The sequence below is a fragment of the Myotis myotis genome, unplaced genomic scaffold (assembly GCF_014108235.1).
Source record: "Myotis myotis isolate mMyoMyo1 unplaced genomic scaffold, mMyoMyo1.p scaffold_m19_p_73, whole genome shotgun sequence".
Lineage (NCBI taxonomy): Eukaryota > Metazoa > Chordata > Mammalia > Chiroptera > Vespertilionidae > Myotis > Myotis myotis.
In genome coordinates, this window is record NW_023416383.1 from 74358 (window position 1) to 94110 (window position 19753).

The 19753-nt window shown below is 46.7% G+C and overlaps 1 protein-coding gene across 1 annotated transcript; it reads right to left on the minus strand.

The window, feature by feature from the left end:
- Positions 1 to 152: 152 nt before the first annotated feature.
- LOC118660978 (zinc finger protein 416-like) lies at positions 153 to 6319 on the minus strand. The gene is made up of 3 exons (XM_036318522.1): positions 6067 to 6319; positions 2843 to 2966; positions 153 to 1903 (listed from the first exon to the last, which is right to left on the minus strand). Exons 1-3 carry the CDS (start codon positions 6067 to 6069, stop codon positions 711 to 713), a joined length of 1320 nt encoding a protein of 439 aa, XP_036174415.1. The 5' UTR covers positions 6070 to 6319; the 3' UTR covers positions 153 to 710.
- Positions 6320 to 19753: the final 13434 nt, after the last annotated feature.

Sequence of the window (19753 nt, forward strand, 5' to 3'; positions counted from 1 at the left end):
TAAAGCACAGAAAGTTTGGATCCACACAATATCTGTTAACTCTACATGATGATAGATCACAATTGTGCTTGAAAATCATCCCTGGAAATGAATATAACAAATTAAAGGTACAAACAAAAAAACACTTTTACTGAAAGATTATAAACCAGAACAGAGGACAGCAAGTGGTTTGCAGGTTGCTGAATTAGAACCTGAAACAATTCATCACAGCTTAATGTGAGAACCACATGTCCCTGACAGAGGCAGCACTTCTTAGCTGAGGATGGGTGCCCTTGATGACCCTGGGTCAGGTGTATTACCTCCTCAGAGATAAAGGAATGAAGATCCTGTCAGGAGCTGGAGTTATCATAATGTTGTCAAGCACAACTGAGAACACAGAATACATTTCCCCTGATGCCACAGAGGTTGGGACTGATACACAGTCTTCAGGTGAGCCAGGTGGTAGAGGTGAAATCTCTTCAGCCACAAATCAATCAGGTATTAGTTCTGGGCATCTTACCAAGTGCAATGCACCTCCTTCAAGCCTCACTTGTACCAGAAACTTAGGAGGAATCTAGCAGAGTGTATGTTCCATTAAAAAGGGGTTTAAATTCAGGAAAATAGGTCCCAAAGAGTCGCCATCAGTGTTGTTATTCTAAGTGAATAAAATAAAACATTCCCCACACATTTAAAACTTCTCTCCAGTGTGAACTCTCAGATGTTTAATAAGACTATTTTTTTGGGGTAAAAGACTTTCCACATTCAGTACATTCATATGGCTTCCCTCCATTGTGAATTCTGAGGTGATCAGTGAGGTGAGCCCTTCGACGAAAGGACATCCCACATTCTCTACACTCATATGGCTTCTCTCCAGTGTGAACAGTCTGGTGTTCAATGAGGTGATACCTTCGAGGAAAGGATATCCCACATTCTCTACACTCATACAACTTTTCTCCAGTGTGAACTCTGAGGTGTCTAGCAAGGTTAGCCCTTAGACAAAAGGACTTTCCACATTCTGTACACTCATATGGCTTCTCTCCAATGTGAACTCTGAGGTGTACATTGAAGTGAGGCCTTTGACTAAAGGATACCCCACATTCTCTACACTTATATGGCCTTTCTCCTATGTGAACTTTGTTGTGTTGTTTGAGGGTAAACTCATAACTGAAAAACTTCCCACAATGTCTGCACTCATATGGCTTCTCGCCAGTGTGAAATCTCTGGAGTTTAATGAGTGCACGTCTTTTTCTGAAGAACTTCCCACATTCATTACACTCATACGGCTTTTTTCCAGTGTGAACTCTCTTATGTCGAATGACATTCAAGTTTCGTATAAACACTTTCCTACATTTGTTACACTCACAAATCAGTTCTGCAGAACACATACCATGACACTGAACAACTTTCAGGTTGTGGCTGGCAGCGTTTTCACATTCACCCGACTGCTGATGACGTTTTCCACTGAGAAATTCCTGTGAAATCTCACTGCCACAGTGGAGCTCCTCAGTGTTGAGAGTGGCCTGGTGCTGGGGAAGCTCTGAGTTATACTGCAAGTCTTCCCCAACCTCCCTGCTGGTTGAAGGCACCAAAGATAAGGAGAAGCTGCACCTGCTCACAAAGGAGGCCCTGTCCATAGCTTCTTTCCAGGGCTCCTCTCCACATTCATTCCTCTGTTGTTGGTGAGGGTTTGCACTGAAACAGAAGTCTCCAACACATGCGTCACTACAGAAGGCTTTCTGCTCAAAGTATGCTGCATGTGAACCAGTCAGATGTAAAATATCTTTTAACACAGAGAAACACCGCTTACACAGAGGAATCTTCTGGGTGGCTGGAGCTGTCTTAGAAGCCCTGACCTGTGACTCTTCTTGTATAGATACACTCTGAATAGAACAGGCCTCCTCATCTTCCATTTTATGCCAACAACCTGAAAAGTGAGGAAATGAATGTTGAATGTGTGACAGGGGAAGTCCCATTGCAAAAGTGTGTTACACATCACATGCTGCTCCCATGAAAATGTCTGAAAATAAGTGATGTGAAGGAAGGATTAATAAGAGGCTCTCGTGACTTTCTGGGCTAATAAAGATCACAACACAGGGAGGCCTCACCAGAAATATGACACAAACATGGCAAGCACCACATGGAATAGAATATGGATCTCCAGCTAATACTTCAACTAACAGCATTCAGCATGGCTTGTCTGCTGGGAACCAGGGCGAGCTGTGCAAGAGGTTGGTTCTCTCTTACTCCAAGTAAACTCAATAACGGAGTAGCTGGTTTTGAGCATGTATGTGCACTTCATAACACATGTGCAAGTCAATGTTGTAGAATACTGCAGAGGCACTGACGCAGAGGAACAGGTGATACAGAAATGAGCAGTCACCACTGGGCCAGAGCAATACAGCTTGCTATAGTATTCAGGGAAGAAAATATTACAAACATTCGAATGGGGGCCTTACAAGAACAGCCAATGGTTCATGTAGGTAAAGACGATAACATGGCACAGGTTGCCACAAAGAACCTTTACCCAGAGAAAGAAGGCAGAAGTGGAAGCCATGCTTGTGGACACTGTCAGCCTCCCATGAAGAGAAAATACAAGCTGGGACCCATTAAGCTCACTGCCAGACTCTGGACTCCCTAACACTTCCTGCACTTTTTGAGGTTACAGGTGTTAGGGATGTTTGTGGAGTCCTTTGCTCAGGGATCACCTTCCAGCTCATCCCTGGCAGCCACTGCACATTTGACAGGAAAGTGGAGGAAATTAGCAGAGGCCATGTTCTGGCTGTGGGAGAGAGAAAGCTATGGCTGAGGAATAAAGGAAGAGAGGTCATCATCTGAGGACACTGGGAGAATGTGAAGGTCTTACCTAGAGATGATACAAGTGCAAACACTTCCAGCATCACATCGCGGTATAGAAGTCTCTGAGCCTCATCAAGGAGCCCCCACTCCTCCTGAGAGAAGGCAATGGCCACGTCCTCAAAGTTCATATCCTGGCATAATGGGGACAGTAGAGCCCATGATCAGATTCACTCCTAAGATTATAAATCTGTCATAATCCCCACCCTCCACACCCATCTGCTCTTCACATCAGATTAAATACCAGGCCTTCATCCCATGAAAGCCACTGTCTTATTTTCCTGCTGATATTTTTCTTCCCACAACAATTAAGGCAGTTGAGCAGATAGACAATACCTGAGCTCTGGACCTCCCATGTATACCACACTGCCTCTTATCAATAGAGTGGGTGTCAAAAGCATAGGTTAGAGAAGGATGTTAGCAATAAAGAGAGTGTGAGTGATTTGATACTGATCTTCTCAGGAATTAGCCTTATAGTCCCTCTGATTTTTCCTCTAAGACACCAAAAACATGGCATCACACTTCACCCTCTTGACCCCAATCCCAAAGTGCTGAGGCCATCACTTTTCACAATCTGCTGCACATAGTTCTTTGAACAATTCTCTCACACAGCTTCATTCCCAGAGGCACAACTTTAAACGTACTGCAAACATGCGGAGGCGTGGATGAATTTTATCCCAATCACCTTCTTTTCCAAAATTATAGTTCACCACCTCCAAAATCTCATTCTCTCTTACCCTTCTTCCTTACCCATGCCAGTGGAGATTTACAAACCTGGGTAACACTGATGAATGCTACCTCATTCCCATCAACTGTGACTCAATCTCAACAACAAAAGGCAGGTGGTTATTTAAATGGCACCTAAGCTCTTAACCTAGAATGTAGCACCCATACCCCTCCTCTTTACAGGCAATTACCCTAAAATTCACCTTATTGTTACATCCAGGGACCACCAGAAATAGACTCTTCCTTCATTCACTCTTATGTCAATGTCATGGCTCTGAGGCCATGAATTCACTTCCCTCTCCAAGTGAACATCAGTCTTTCTACCACACCTCACTCACACCTGCACTTCCACAGCCCCAGCCCCCATATTCATCTCCTGGCCTTTTACTTATTACTCAGCACATGTTGTCCAGAGGACGGCTGCCAAATTGAATCACAATCAAATACTGCCCAGACTCTGATAGTACACACTCATAGAGGCAGCCCTGAGTCCTGCTATGTAGGCCTCTCTCCATGACTGTTTTTGTTTGTTTGTTTTGGCTTCAACCACAACTATTAAAACAACAATCAGATCTCAGATATTCATAGCCCATCTCCTGTTATGCTGCACTTGATGTCCCTTCACAAACCACAACCTTTATCTCTCACTTAACCTTCACTCAAGGCCCAGCCCCGATGGCCCTCTGCACCATGCCCAGTGAGTCTCACAGATGACCACTCAAGCCTCTTAGCTAATCCACAAGACTGACTGCAAATACCCACAGCCAGGTCACAACAAGGGTCACAACAAAATCCTGGTAAGAGTTTAGAAAAGTTTTGTACCAGCCCTAGTCTCATGTTATTTGAATTACTCTTCAGCCTCCAATTAACCTCAGGTCCACTCATCTTTTAAAGGCCTTGGCCACTGCAAAATGACTACCTCTCCCCCACACTCTACATGACAACTTCTGTCCCTACGCTGTGTTGTGACACCCACCTCCCACAAACAGTGGCCCCAGCAAGAAAGCCAGTCCTTATGCTCACACTGTCCCTTCTGAGCTACCAACCTGACCATGATTCCCTGTATTAAAGTGATGTACAGTCCTGGCTGATGTGTCTCAGTTGATTGATCATAGACCCATGCACTGGTAACTTCACATGCCTAAGTTGTGGGCTAGATCCACAGTAGAGATTGTGGAGGTGGCAACCAATCCTTGTTTCTTGCTCCTTCCTGTTTCCCTCTCTCCCTCTCCCTTCCTTTCTACATCTAATATCAATAAAAATAAATATGTATTTTAAAAAATCTATCTATGGGTTTCTGAATCAGCTCACTCTTCACTCCAAGTCTGCACATTCTGGAACCTATGTCTGGAGGACCTCGCACACATTACAATGGTTGCCAAATACAAGGTCCACTACATGAAGCCCTAGTCATGACCTTAGGAGTCTGGGATTAGTGTCTGTTCACAGTCCCCAGGTCCAAGGGATACAAGAGCAGCGGGACAGCCCCAGGACACAACTATCTCAGAGGCCACAAGAGTGTGAAGCCCTGAAATTATCTTCACCGTCCAGTACACCCAACTCATTCTGCATTTGTAGGAATTCGTGTAAAGAAAATGGTCTGTTGAGAGCCTGGCAACCACCAGGCTCTAAGGCAGTGGTTCTCAACCTTGGCTGCATGTTAGAATCACCTGGGAACCTTTTTAAAATCCTGATTTCTGGGCCTCATCCTCCGGAAATTCTGTTTCTTTGTTATGGGGTGGGGCCACAACATTAGTAACAAAGAAACAGAATTTCCGGAGGATGAGGCCCAGAAATCAGGATTTTAAAAAGATTCCCAGGTGATTCTAATGTGCAGCCAACATTGAGAACCATGGCTCTAAGGGTCAGGCTGCTCAGTGCTCTTGCCCAGCCCAGAGGTGCCCTCCAGATGCCTGTGTTATCTCAGGGCTCAGTCCTCAGGGCTCACTCTTGTCAGTTACCTGACCATTTACAGGACGTCACCTTCCTGTCCTCTGTCTTCTAGGCTGTCCTTCCTCTGAGCAATGTCAGGAAAAGTTAGAACCCTACCCCACAAAATGTCCCTCCTTTTTTCACAACCATCTATGCTCCCAGCGTTCTGAAAGTGAAAGTAAACCTCCTCGTGCAAAACCACACCTCATCTCTTTGTTGACTTTCCAGCGGTTCTCAACCCGTGGGTCACACCCCTTTGGGGGGTCAAACGACCCTTTCACAGGGGTCGCCTAAGACCATCGGAAAACACACATATAATTCCATATTTTTGTGATTAATCATGATGCTTTAATTATGTTCAATTTGTAAGAATGAAATTGGGGGTCACCACAACATGAGGAACTGTATTAAAGGGTCGCGGCATTAGGAAGGTTGAGAACCACTGCTTTACACCCAAAACAGGCCCGGGTTTCCGAATTCTCCCAGTTCAGTCGCACCATCACGTCCTTACAAGGTGGCACTGCAGCCTTTCACCCTCTCCCCGCGTCAGCCATGTGTCACCCACGAGGGACTCACCATTCTGAGCGCTGGGACCTGGGCGGCGGGACCTGAGAGGCCGGTCCCCAAGGCTGGAGGGTGAAATGGGGTCAGGCTGCGGGGACGCTGTGAGCAGAGAGGAGTCCGGGAGGCACGGGGACCCCAATCTCAGGCTGTTGGGGCTCAAGGAGCCTCAGACACACCCCGCACGGCAGGCGCGCTGCCTCCCAGGCTTCCTCCTACTCACAGCCAGTGCGCCCTGAAGCCTGGGGGTCTGTGAACAAAAGACCTAAAAAGCTAAAATGACCCACGGAAAGAGGAAGGCGGAAATCCCGCCCTAACTGGATGCGCAGACAGCAAAATGCCCTTTAGCTCTGCCCACACGTGTGTAGTTCCTTCTGGGTAATGTAGTTTTCTCAACCGCCCAGGGGAGTACTGGCATCCCAGCCAATGACTTCGCCTAATTTAAGTGAATAAAGGTGTTGTGGCCCAGCAAGTGACGCCTGCGGGAGGGACTAGATGGGACCAGAGGCCTGGCTAACTGGAGCAGACTGACAGATCTCTGAGGGGAAGAAGGTGGGAGGAATGCAAGAGATCCACCAAAGAATATATACAGAGGGGGGAAATGGGAGACATCAATAATACTATCAACAATAAAAAATATATGTATTGCCCTAGCCGGCTTGGCTCAGTGGATAGAGCATCAGCCTGCAGACTGAAGGGTCCCAGGTTCGATTCCGGCCCAGGGCACATGCCTGGGTTTCGGGCTCGTTCCCCAGTAGTGGGTGTGCAGGAGGCAGCCAATCAATGATTCTCTCTCATCATTGATGTTTCTATCTCTCCTTTTCCCTTCCTTTCTGAAATCAACAAAAAAATATATATTTAAAAATGTATATATATGTATTTTCGTAAATTTTAAAATAATGTAGCCCAGTTGGTGTAGCTCAGTGGTTGAGCCTTGGCCTGTGAACCAGGAGGTTATGGTTCTTTGGTTGATCCCTTAACCCCTCCCTCCCCTGACTTCCCTCTGAAGTTTGACAGTCTGTTTGACGCTTATGTTTCTGAATCTATTTTTTGTTCATCAATTTATGCTATTATATTCTACAAATGATGAGGTCATGTGATACTGTTTCTTTTTCTGTTCAGGGCACATACATGGTTTGCAGGCTCAGTTCCCAGTGTGGGGGTGGAGTCATGCATGAGGCAACTAATCAGCAATTCTCTCTCATCATTGATGTTTTTATCTCTCCCTCTCCCTTCCACTCTCTAAAATCAACAAAAATATTTTAAACAAAGTATATACATACATATATATATATATATATATAGGCCATGGGCATAGACAATAATGTAGTGAGGGACTAGAAGCAGAGGGGGCAGGGTAGAGGGAGAAAAGCTGGGTGGGAGGAGTATGGCAGAAATTGGGAACATCTGTAATAGAGTCAGCAATCCTATATAATAAAGAGCTAATATGCAAATGGTCATCATGCCCTTGAGCCCTTGTGCCCTCACGCCGGGCCCAGGGTACCTGAGGCCGTGCCCATTGCCCCAGCACCAGGTCCGGGGGACCTGAGGACAGGCTGGGGGACCTACACCGTGCCTCCTGCCTCTGGCGTCAGGGCTGGGAGATCTGAGGCCAGGGCCAAGGGACCTGAGGTTGCGCTGCCCCCCCTGGCGCGGGGGCCAGAGGACCTGAGGCTGGACTGGGGGACTAAGGGCGCACCCCCTCTGGCACTGGGTTTGGGGGACCTGAGGCTAGGTCAGGGTACCTGAGGCCAAGCCCCAGCCCTGGCACGGCTTGACAGGGGACCTGAGGCTGCACCCCTGACCCTGGCACCAGGGCTGGGGGACCTGAGGAAGGGGCAGGGGACCTGAGGCCATGCCCCCAGCCCCGGCAGGGGTTGATGGGGACCTGAGACTGCGTCCCCTATCCCAGCACTGGTGCCTGGAGACCTGAGGCCACGCCCCTTGCACTGATGCCAGGGCCGGGGGACCTAAGGCCAGGCCGGGGGACCTGAGGCCACAACCCCTGCCCTACTGGGCTTGACGGGGGTGGGGCCAGCTGGGTCTGGGTCTCATGTGATTTCGAGGTGTGCACGGATGAGCGCAGACTTGACTCTGGGTCCCACGGCGCACCCCAGACTCTGACAGGAGGGAGATTTTCATAATCATTTTACTATTTTTCTTTCATCTCTGATAATTCTATGATAGAGAAAGGGCAAATAGCAATATTAAAATATTTCCTCCAATTAATTCCCTTTTAATGTGCATGAATTTTGTGCACCTGGGCCACTAGTCTATTCATATAAAAAGGCAGCTACCATAACAACCATAACGATCTAACAACTGGTCACTATGATGCCCGCTGTGGCCAGCAAACAGGCCTGATCAGGGGGTGGGACTGGTGGCCAAACTTGTGGCCACTCCCTCTGCTGGCCTGCCCCTTAACATGAGCAGGGCATGCCAGCCAAATGACCCCGCCCTTCCCCCCCAGCCAGCTGCACCCCTGATCAGCTTGCCCCACCATAATAGGCCCACAGCCCCTCCCCCTAGCTGGCCTGCCCCTGATAGCACCCCCTACCCCAATAGGGGATGGGGCTTGGCGGGCAACCTCCTGCAGCTCCTCCCCCTATCCAGCCCCACCCATGATTGCCCCTCCACCTCAATAGGGGGTGGGGCTGCCTGGCCAATGTCCTGTAGCCCCTCCCCCCTGCCAGCAATGCCCCCGATGGTCCCCCACCACCCTCATTGGCCCCCACCTGGCCAGCCCCCCAGCCTGATCACCACCCTACCTCAATAGGGGGTGGGGCTGTATGGCCAACCTCCTAAAGCCCCTACCCCAGTCCCAACCCTGATTGCCCTTCCCAATAAGGCATGGGGCTGGCCGGCCAATCTCCTGCAACCCCTCCTGCCACTCGGCCCCATCCCAAATCGCCCCCCCCCCCCCAAATCAGGGGCAGGGCCGGCCAGCCAACCACCTATGGCTCCTCCCCCTGGCCACTGTCCCTGATTGGCACCCCCCACCCCTCCCCATGCCTTCCCAGCCTCCAATAGGCCCCCCAATGAGAATCAGGGGAAGGGCCCACTGGCCAATTGCCCAAGGCCCCTTCACTCGGTTGGCCCAGCCCTGATTGGGGGCCCTGATGGGGCCCTGAAGCAGGTGGGCCAACCAGCAACCTCCTGCCATCTCCTCCTCCTGATAGGCCCAGCCCTGATTTGCCCTGATTGGGGCCAGGCCAGCTGGACCCCACCTGTGCACTAATTCGTGCACTGGGCCTCTAGTAAAAAATAATAGTGTGCACAGCTAGTGGGATTCAGTGGTTGGGCATGTACCCATCAACCAACATATTGCTGGTTCAATTCCAGGTCAAGGCAAATACCCAGGTTGGGGGCTCCATCCCAGTAGGGGAAATGCTGGAGGCATCTGGTCAATGATTCTCTCTCATCACTGATGTTTCTGCCTTGCCTTTCTCTCTAAAAAATCAATAAAAACATTTAAAAAATGAACAGTGTTAAGACTGAATTGACTCAATAACAAGAAAGTGATTGTGGGCCATCACGTTATCTTCCAAGTCTTGTAAGCACAATCATGCCTTGTTCTCTTTTATTTTTAAAATATATTTTTTATTGATTTCAGAGAGGAAGGGAGAGGGAGAAAGAGAGAAAGAGATAAAAACATCAATGATGAGAGAGAATCATTGATCAGCTGCCTCTTGCACGTCCCCTACTAGGGATTGAGCCCACAACCTGGGCATGTGCCCTTGAACAGAATCGAACCTGGGACCTTTCAGTCCACAGGCTGATGCTCTATCCACTGAGCCAAACTGGCTAGGGCTGCCATGTTCTGTCTTTATACAGGATGTCCCAGGGTGTGCAGGAGGCGGCTGGTTGATGTTTCTCTTTCATCGATGTTTCTAACTCTCTATCCCTCTCCCCTCCTCTCTGTAAAAAATCAATAAAATATATTTAAAAAATATATATATATATATTTTTGAATGTGTGTTTTAAATCAATTATACTTACATCAAAGTTTAAAAAATGATTAAAAGTTGCCACTTCCCAATTATTTTACTACTAGATGCCTGTTGCATGAAGAGATTCGTGCAATAGGCCTTCCCTTCCCTTGGCTGCTGGCACCGGTTTGCCTCTGGTACCCAGGACCCAGGCCTTTGCTCTGGCCAGGCTCCGGCTGGAAATGGCCCCGGAACCGTCAGGCTTTGCTGCTCTGGCCCCGGGGCCGTCAAGCCATTGTACTTCAGTTGGTTGGGCACCATCCCTTGCCCTCAAAGGTCACTGGTTCCAGTCCAGGTCAGGGCACATGCCCACCTGGATGCCCTGTAGGTGGTGCACAGGAGGCAGCAGTTCAATGTTTCTTTTGCTCTAACCTGTATATGGGTGACAGATACATTTATTTCACATGTAATGTTTTTAGAGCTATATCCATATGTCCAAGCTCACCAAATAGTACACATTAGAAAAACTGCATTTTGCTGCATTTCAGTTACAAATATACTTTTTTTTTTTTAGAACGAAGAATTCCACCTCCCTTTTCTTTTTTTTTTTCTTTTTTTTTAAATATATATTTTATTGCGTTTTTACAGAGAGGAAGGGAGAGAGATAGAGAGTTAGAAACATCGATGAGAGAGAAACATCGATCAGCTGCCTCCTGCACATCTCCTACTGGGGATGTGCCTGCAACCCAGGTACATGCCCTTGACCAGAATCAAACCTGGGACCTTTCAGTCTGCAGGCTGACGCTCTATCCACTGAGCCAAACCGGTTTCGGCTAAATATACTTAATAAAGCCTTAAGATGCACTTCCAAATAAAGGCCTGGATATCTGTCTTGTTGGGAAATTAAAATGGGAACTTTACATGGGTTCTACCATCTCTCTCCTAATCTCCTGGGAGGACCAGTCTTACCTCAGGGGAACAAATATTGGCAGTCAGTGTAGGCTTTTGCCATCAGAATCCCCAGGAATGATGACAGGTTACAAAAAATAAAACCTGGGACTGATTATAGGATTATCCTTCCTCAGCTCTGAGGTCTTGCCAGTTGAGGAAACCTTGAGGTGAATACCCTAGAATGGGCCAGAGGACTCCAAAAAACTGTTTATTTTCTCTGCCAATGACACAGTAATGGAGGCCCTAAGAATGTTGTAAGCAAACATCACAGAAGCCACAGACCGTTCATCATTTGTGGAAAAACGTTCAGAAGTGGCACTTTTCAACCAATTTACTGGTCTTTCCCGCTCACTATGAACACAGTGTTTCTGTTCTAATGTTAGTTCCATTTAAACCTCAGAGCCTTAATAAGAGACAGCAGCCTATGAAATTTCATACATCATGGCACATGGCTCCTTTACAGTATGTGGGGAAGGATTCTCCTAAACATTGCTGAGAATTATGTAATACTTACTGTGAACAGAGAATATAATTCATATTATTCACACAGGCACAACAAAGTACTCCTATCCGGGGTGACCGTTGAATTCACCAATCACAGAAGCACCAGGCTGCAAATTAGAACTACAAAGTTATAAGTCATGCAGACTTTCTTTCAAGGCCTTGGTCAGCAATGCAAAATAACCCAATATTGGACAAAGAGTGATTTTCTGCCATTATTATGTGCCTTCCAAAGCACATAAAGTTTGAGACCCCACAAATGTCATAATTTACTCTCTTTAATATATATACTTCAGAGAGAAAGAGAGTTGGGAGATAGAAACATCAATGAAGAGACAATCATTGGTCCACTGCCTCCTGCACGCCCCCTACTGGGGTTAGACTACAGTCAAATCCTGGGCATGTGCCATTGACCAGAATCGAACCTGGGACCCTTCAGTCTACAGGCTGACTCTCTTTCCACTGAGCTAAGTCAGCTAGGGCCTAATTTACTCTCTTAAAGGAAACGTTAAGAATTAAGGTGCTGCCCTGCTCAGGTGGCTCAGTGGGTTGGAGCATCCTCCCATAAAGCACCCCCACTAAAGAATGGCGTCTTTGATCCTGGTAAGGGCACATAACTGGGTTGCAAATTTGATGCTTGTTTGGAAAGCATAGAGAAGGCAATCGATCCATGTTTCCTTTCGTATTGATGCTTCTCTCTCTCTCTCTCTCTCTCTCTCTCTCTCTCTCTCTCTCACTCTCTCTATCTCTCTCTCTCTCTCCCACCTTTCCTCTCTATCTCTAAAATTTATAATAAACAAATTCCTAAGAGATAATTAAACAAGGTGTTGATGTTTCAAGTACATGGGGTTAAATCTAAAGCTATCTCTCTAGAACAGTTATCAGAATCATACGAACTCAGTGGAAATGTGTCTCCTTTCATGTAAGAGGCTAAAAGAATTAATATCATGGATTTCAGAGAACCCTACATTATTAGTGTCATAGTCACAATCCCCACCTTGTTTTTATTTAAGCCCTTAAATCTGACGGTTTCTTATTAAAGTCATCTCTTTTTGCTTTTAACTTAGGTTAGTCTTTGAGTGATAAAAATTAATTTTCCCACAGAAGAAGCTGTTTCTGAGGGATTCCAACATAACTTTAGACACTGGAGTGAGCAGAACCCATGGTGAACTAGAAACTGTGCTTTCCCCAGTGAAACCCATGTTTTTTTTTTCTTTAAATTAAATCTTTATTGTTCAGATTATTACAGTTGTTCCTCTTTTTTCCCCCCATAGCTCCCCTCCACCCGGTTCCCACCCCATCCTCTGCCCTTACCCACCCCCACTGTCCTCATCCATAGGTGTACGATTTTTGTCCAGTCTCTTCCTGCACCCCCCACATTCCTTTCTCCCCCAAGAATAGTCAGTCCACTTCCTTTCTATGCCCCTGATTCTATTATATTCACCAGTTTATTCTGTTTATCAAATTATTTATTCACTTGATTTTTAGATTCACTTGTTGATAGATGTGAATTTGTTGTTCATAATTTGTATCTTTACTTTCTTCTTCCTCTTCTTAAAGGATACCTTTCAGCATTTCATATAATACTGGTTTGGTGGTGGTGAACTCCTTTAGCTTTTCCTTATCTGTGAAGCTCTTTATCTGACCTTCAATTCTGAATGATAGCTTTGCTGGATAAAGTAATCTTGGTTGTAGGTTCTTGGCATTCATCACTTTGAATATTTCTTGCCACTCCTTCTGGCCTGCAAAGTTTCTGTTGAGAAATCAGCTGACAGTTGTATGGGTACTCTCTTGTAGGTAACTGACTGTTTTTCTCTTGCTGCTTTTAAGATTCTCTCTTTGTCTTTTGCTCTTGGCATTTTAATTATGATGTGTCTTGGTGTGGTCCTCTTTGGATTCCTTTTGTTTGGGGTTCTCTGTGCTTCCTGGACTTGTAAGTCTATTTCTTTCACCAGGTAGGGGAAGTTTTCTGTCATTATTTCTTCAAATAGGTTTTCAATATCTTGCTCTCTCTCTTCTTCTGGCACCCCCATAATTCGGATGTTGGTATGTTTGAAGTCGTCTCAGAGGCTCCTTACACTATCTTCATATTTTTGGATTCTTTTTTCTTTTTGTTTTTCTGGTTGGGTGTGTTTTGCTTCTTCATATTTCAAATTTTTGATTTGATTCTTGTGATCTTTTAGTCTGCTGTTGGTATAACCTGGGATTGATTATGGGATTATCCTTCCTCTACCTTTGAGTTCTTGCCTGTTGAGCATCAACCTTAAGGTGAACATCCTAGAGGGGCTTATGATCCACAAAACCATTAGGGTATATTCTCTGCCAATGTACAGCAGAATGTTCTCGTAACTGCAAACACAGCACCATTTCCTGGGGAATCCATGCTACCTCTGGGACTGGCTTTGTGTGTGTGTGTGTGTGTGTGTGTGTGTGTGTGTGTGTGTGTGTGTGTATAGGGGGGGGTAGCTTTATTTTTTTTTATTTTTTATTTTTATTTTTTTGTTTCCTAGCTTTATTTTTAATAAAATCAAAATGGAAAATTACTCCCAAAATGCAAAAACAGAGACTCAAATATTACCAAAACTTCAGGTGTGTGAGTGTGATGGCCAGAGGCAGGACTTTCCAAAGGTGAACTGGGTTGTGGGCCCAAAGTATCATGTGGCTTCTCCCGAATACAGAAGTAGGTGCAGTTGCAGTGAGTCAGGTGCCTGGGGGGTGGGGAAGAGCAGGCTGGAGACACCTCTGGATGGAGACAGAAGAGCCCTGGCCAGCTCCTCTCAGGCAGACACAGAACCTATGTCCCTCCCAGGCCTTGCCTGGGGTTCCTTTCTACCAACTCCTGGGAAAAACAGAACTTGTCCAAGCTGCAGTGGGACCATCCCAGGAAAAGTCAAGAGAGCACAAGGAGGGGTGAGGTGTGCAGGCAGAGGCCCCTTGTCAGGGTAGCAGTGGTGGATGGTTCTATTTTTGTTTTTCATAATCCTCAAAGGAGGATATTTTTCCATTGATTTTTATTCAGAGTGGAAGTATGGAAATGGAGAAAGAGGGGGACTTGGAAGTAAGAGACACACATCAATTGGATTTTGTAAGGTGGCTCAGGAGGTGGCGCAGAAAACAAAGAGAATCAAGCCGGTCAGAGAGGAGAAAAGGAAAAAGTTTAATCCACGTCCCAGGGTGAGACTCCCCAGCCCAAAGGTGGGGCCAGTGAATTCGCTCCAACAGGAAGGAGGGGCTCCTTTTTATACAGGTGTTTAATGAGGGGAGGGGGGCATGAGCTGAGGAAGTTCCCGCCACGGGGGTCATCTCGGTATTCAGGTATTCAGCTGAAGAAGTTCCCACTGTGGGGTTCAGCACAGTATTCAGGAAGGAGTCAGTATTTGTGTGGGGGTTGTTGTGGATTCCAGGCATGAGCTGGTATCTGTGTGGCCATCTGGTCCAGGGAGGGTCCATTATCTCATCACACATCTGCATGCATCCCATCCTGGGCTCCCTCCGACCTAACAGATTTCATCTGCATGAGCCTGCAATAGTTTCCAGGGGTTAAACCTTGAACCCAGGTACTTGCCCTTGACCAAGAATTTAATTCACCATCCTTCATGTGTGTAGGCTGACACTCTTACCCTTAAACCACACTGGCAGGCCATGGTGGATGTTTACCCAATAAGGAAAGAAGAGGACCATTTTCCCTTAGATTGATAAATATCTACAACTTTTAGTGGCTAAACTTCAAGACACTTGCATCCCAGGAGAGGACCCTGAGTCTCAGCAGCCTGCTGCACATCATGCTGGGCAGATAGTTCATGAGCCTCTACAGAGACAGCTCCTCTCCCTCCCTGGGCCGGTCAATGCCTGGAGCCTTCATTACAGTGGACTAGGTTGGCCCTTCCTGGGTCACAAGTTTTCTTTTTTTTTTTTTTTTTTTTTTTTTTTTTTTTTATATTTTATTGATTTTTTACAGAGAGAAAGGGAGAGAGATAGAGAGTTAGAAACATCGATGAGAGAGAAACATCGATCAGCTGCCTCCAGCACATCTCCCACTGGGGATGTGCCCGCAACCCAGGTACATGCCCCTGACCGGAATCGAACCCGGGACCCCTCAGTCCGCAGGCCGACGCTCTATCCACTGAGCCAAACCGGTTTCGGCACAAGTTTTCTTGAAGGACATGCTGACTCCTAGGTCATGACTACCCTGGTAACTTACATTCCATTTCCCACTAACCATGGCCCCAAAAGACCAGAGGAGTCACCAGCCTGAACTGGGACTAGAGGGGTCCTCAGTGCCACACACATGGCCCAGCACCAACTCTCCCTGCAACTGCCCTGAGCTTTTTCCTGCCCACACCCACATGCCCAGCTGCCACTGCTGCTCCCAGCCTTGACACCTGAAGGAATATGAGCTCCTCAACCACTTGAATTCTGAAACAGCCCTGTCTCAACCCCTGTCTGGAAGGTGGATAAATCACAAGGGGCATGTCAAGACCCAGATCTACTCCCAGCCTCTTAGTCTCAGGGAGCACAGATGTCATCATCCCCTGTGGGTGATTGTGCAGATCAGGTTGGGTTCCCCACCTTCCACACTGACAGCAGGGGCACCTCCCATACTGTTGTCTGGATTGGTGCACGCTTGACCCTCATGAGGACCTTGGCTGCTGGTCACTATGGGGTCCCTGAGCTGTGCTGGTGTTCACATGTGTGTGGACTGATTGGGTGAATAAAACATGTATATTGATTTTAGAGAGAAATAGGGAGAGACACACACATTAATTTTTTGTTCCTATAATTTTATACAGTGGATTAGATTGGGCCTTCCTGGGTCAGAAATGTTCTTGCATGTGCTCTGACTTGAGATGGAACCTGCAATCTTGGCATTATTGAGATGATGCTCTGACCAACTGAGCCATCTGGGCATGGCCAGACATATCCGGGATTTTGGGTTAGGTAACCCACTAATGTACCTGCAGATAAATAGATACAAGAACAACCATCATGGTAGATAATAATAGAAGGCTGGAATAGGATTCATGGGGTTTCATAAGTATTTTATTCATATGGATATATTTCAAATAAGCTATTTTAAAGTCAGAATGTGTCCATGTATCAGTTATTTTATATGCCAAGAAACAAGCACTGAGGAGAGCAGGAGGAACTTGGTTTCAGGAATGCAGGCACGTATAGAAACATCAAAAGGGCATTTTAAAAAGTGTGCATTTTAGCCCTCCCTGGTTTGGCTCAGTGGATAGAGTGTTGGCCCCAGGACTGAAGGGTTGCGGGTTGACTCTGGTCAAGTGTATGTACCTCCATTACAGAGTTCCTCACAGGCACTGGTTAGGGTGCACACAGGAGGCAACCAAGTGATGTGTCCTGCTCACACTGATGTTTTACTCTCTCTGTTTCTACTCCTCCCTTGCATGCTTGTTAAATAAAATAAAATAAAATAAAATAAATAAAAATAAATCAATGGAAAAATATCCTCCTGTGAGGATTATCATCAAAAGCTACATTTATACTCAATTATATTTAAACTTTTAAAAAATGCTTAAAACTTGCTACTTCCTATTATTTTACTGTTTTATTACGAATGTTCATGAGCAAATTTATCAGTATGTTAAAAATTAAATATAATGATGTGTTATTGAAATATCGCGCCCATGCTCAGTGCCATCATTCTGGCAGTTTGAACCTGGTAATGATGAGAGTATTTATACCAGGGGAATTTAAAAATACTACAAACCTATACTTCCCTTAATGTATTATTGAATTCTTAGACCTAAAAATAGTTGTGTAGAATGTAAACAATGCAGATTAAACATAACAGTATAAGGTATGAGTTGGCTTAAATTAAACATAGGATAAAAATTGAGAAAAACAATTTTGATTCCAGTATTCAAAACCTATGGTTCTATAGGGCAAAGAAGTCACTTGAGTCATTGAGGAGTGAATGAAATTCAAACCTATGTCTTACAAGCTGCACAGTCCTCCTTCTGGTTAAAATAATAAATTTATTTAAATAATTTGAAAAAGATTCTGAGCTGACATGTTAACAAAGGAGATAAAGACAAGTTAAATAAATGCATGAAAAAACACTCACTATAAAAATTTCTTAGGTAGATGGAATTAAAAGGAGTTAACCCTATATTCATTTCCAGGGCTGCTTTTTAAAAAGGGTAACCAATGCATGTGCTGGAAGGGTTATAGAAAAACTGGAATTTTTATATGCTGTGGGTTAGTGGGAAGGCAAAATCAATTACCCATTTGGGTCAGATTTCCACTATTTTAAATGTAAAAAATTCATCTACCGTGCAACAGTTTGAGAAGTAAAACATGTCTATATAGAGAATTGAACACAAATATTCCCAGCAGATCTACACTAATAATAGACAAATATGTACATTGACCGTACCTCCACAAAGCCCCACAGCCAATCAGGAGAGAATATGCAAGTTAGCAGGACAAAGATGGCAAAGGCTATGGAGCCAGCCAGAGTGGGAGGGAGGCTTCGGTTGCTGGGGGCAACCCAAGCTTCCCACCCACCCTGGCCAGCTGCTGAAGGAGGGTCCTGTGGGCGGTGGCCACGAGCCAGCCTGAGTGCACAGGAGGCTTGGATCGCCCAGGCAGGCTGCCGAGGGAGGGGCCTGCAAATGGCCCTCATCCCCTTACCCAGGCTGGCCATGCCACCATGGGGGTGAAGGTCCCCTCTGGAGGGTGTGGCCAGCCTGAAAATGGCTCTTAGCCCCTTACCAAGGCTGGCCATGCCCCCATGGTGTGAAGGTCCCTGCTGGGGGCATTGCCAGCCTGCAAACAGCCATCAGCCCTCACCGAGGCTGGCCAGACACCCCAGCGGGGACCCCCACCTGAAGGGGGTGTGGCCAGCCTGAAAACAGCCCTCAGCCCCTTTCACCTAGTTTAGCAATGCCCCCCAGTGGGGACTCTCACCCCGTGGAGGTGTGGCTGGACTGCAAACTGCTCAGCCCCTTGCCCAGGCAAGCACCGTCCCCAGTGGGGACTCCCACCCCAATGGGGGCGTGGCTGGCCTGCAAATCACCACAGGCTCATCTCCCAGGCCGCCCTGCCCTCCAAGGGAACCCCAACCCTGATAGAGGACACCCTTCAGGGCAAACCAGCCAACCCCCACCCATGTACCAGGCCTCTATCTATACTAATAAAAGGGTAATATGCTAATTAGACTGGGAGACCTTCCAGGAGACCTTCCGGATGTTCTTCTGGACAAAGCGATGGTAGTGGGGCCAAGGTAGAGGCAGTTAGAGGCCAAGAGGGGAGGGCAGTTGTGGTGATCAGGCCACAATGGGATGGCAGTTGAGGGTGATCAGGCTGGTGGGGGGGGGGCTTTGGGGGTGACAAGGCCTGTGGAGAGGGGCAGTTGTGGGTGAGCAGGCTGGCAGGGGGGCAGTTGGGGGCAAGCAGGCCAGCAGGGAGGGCAGGTGGGGGAAAGCAGGCTGGCAGGGGTGGCAGTTGGGGGCGAGCAGGCCAGCAGGCAGAGTGGTTAGGGACAATCAGGCAGGCAGACAGGTGAGCAGGTTCTGAGCCAGCAGTCCCGGATTGTGAGAGAGATGTCCCACTGCTGGTTTAGGCCTAAAACAGCAGTGGGACATACCCTGAGGGGTCCCAGATTGGAGAGGGTGCAGGCTAGGCTGAGGGACACCCCCTGTGCACTAATTTCATGCACTGGGCCACTAGTTATTTATAATACCCCAAACTTGAAAACAATCCAAATCATAGACAGATCAATAGATAAACTAGCTATAATATACACAGCAATAAAAATCATTAAGGATTCAAATAAGCAGCACTATTGAATCTCAAAATAACTGTAGCATGGAGGAAACCAGTACTTGTTAAAGAGTAAACATCAAATAGTGCCTATAAAATTATGAAAAACAGGGAGAAAACAAGATGGCGGCATAGGTAAACACTGGAAATTGCTGCCTCCCACAACAACTTCAAAAATACAACTAAAAGACAAAGCAGACATCATCCAGAACTACAGGAAGGCTGGCTGAGTGGAAATTCTACAACTAGAAGGAAAGAAAAAAGCACACTGAGACTCAGAGGAGCTGCGGAAGTGCAGAGGTACAGAGGCTGGAGAGCGCGCGAGGCAAGGGGCTGGCACTTGAGGATGTGGCTGTCTTTTTGAATCAGGAGGAAATCACAAACTCCCGACTGCTCTGAACTCCAGTTCTAGGAAGTCTCTGGGGACCCAGGACTCATACGGGGAGAAACTGGACTGTCTGGAAGTGGGCAGAACTTGGAACTTGCGGGCGGCTTTCTCTCAGAGGTGCTTGCAGCAATTACCGGAACACTGA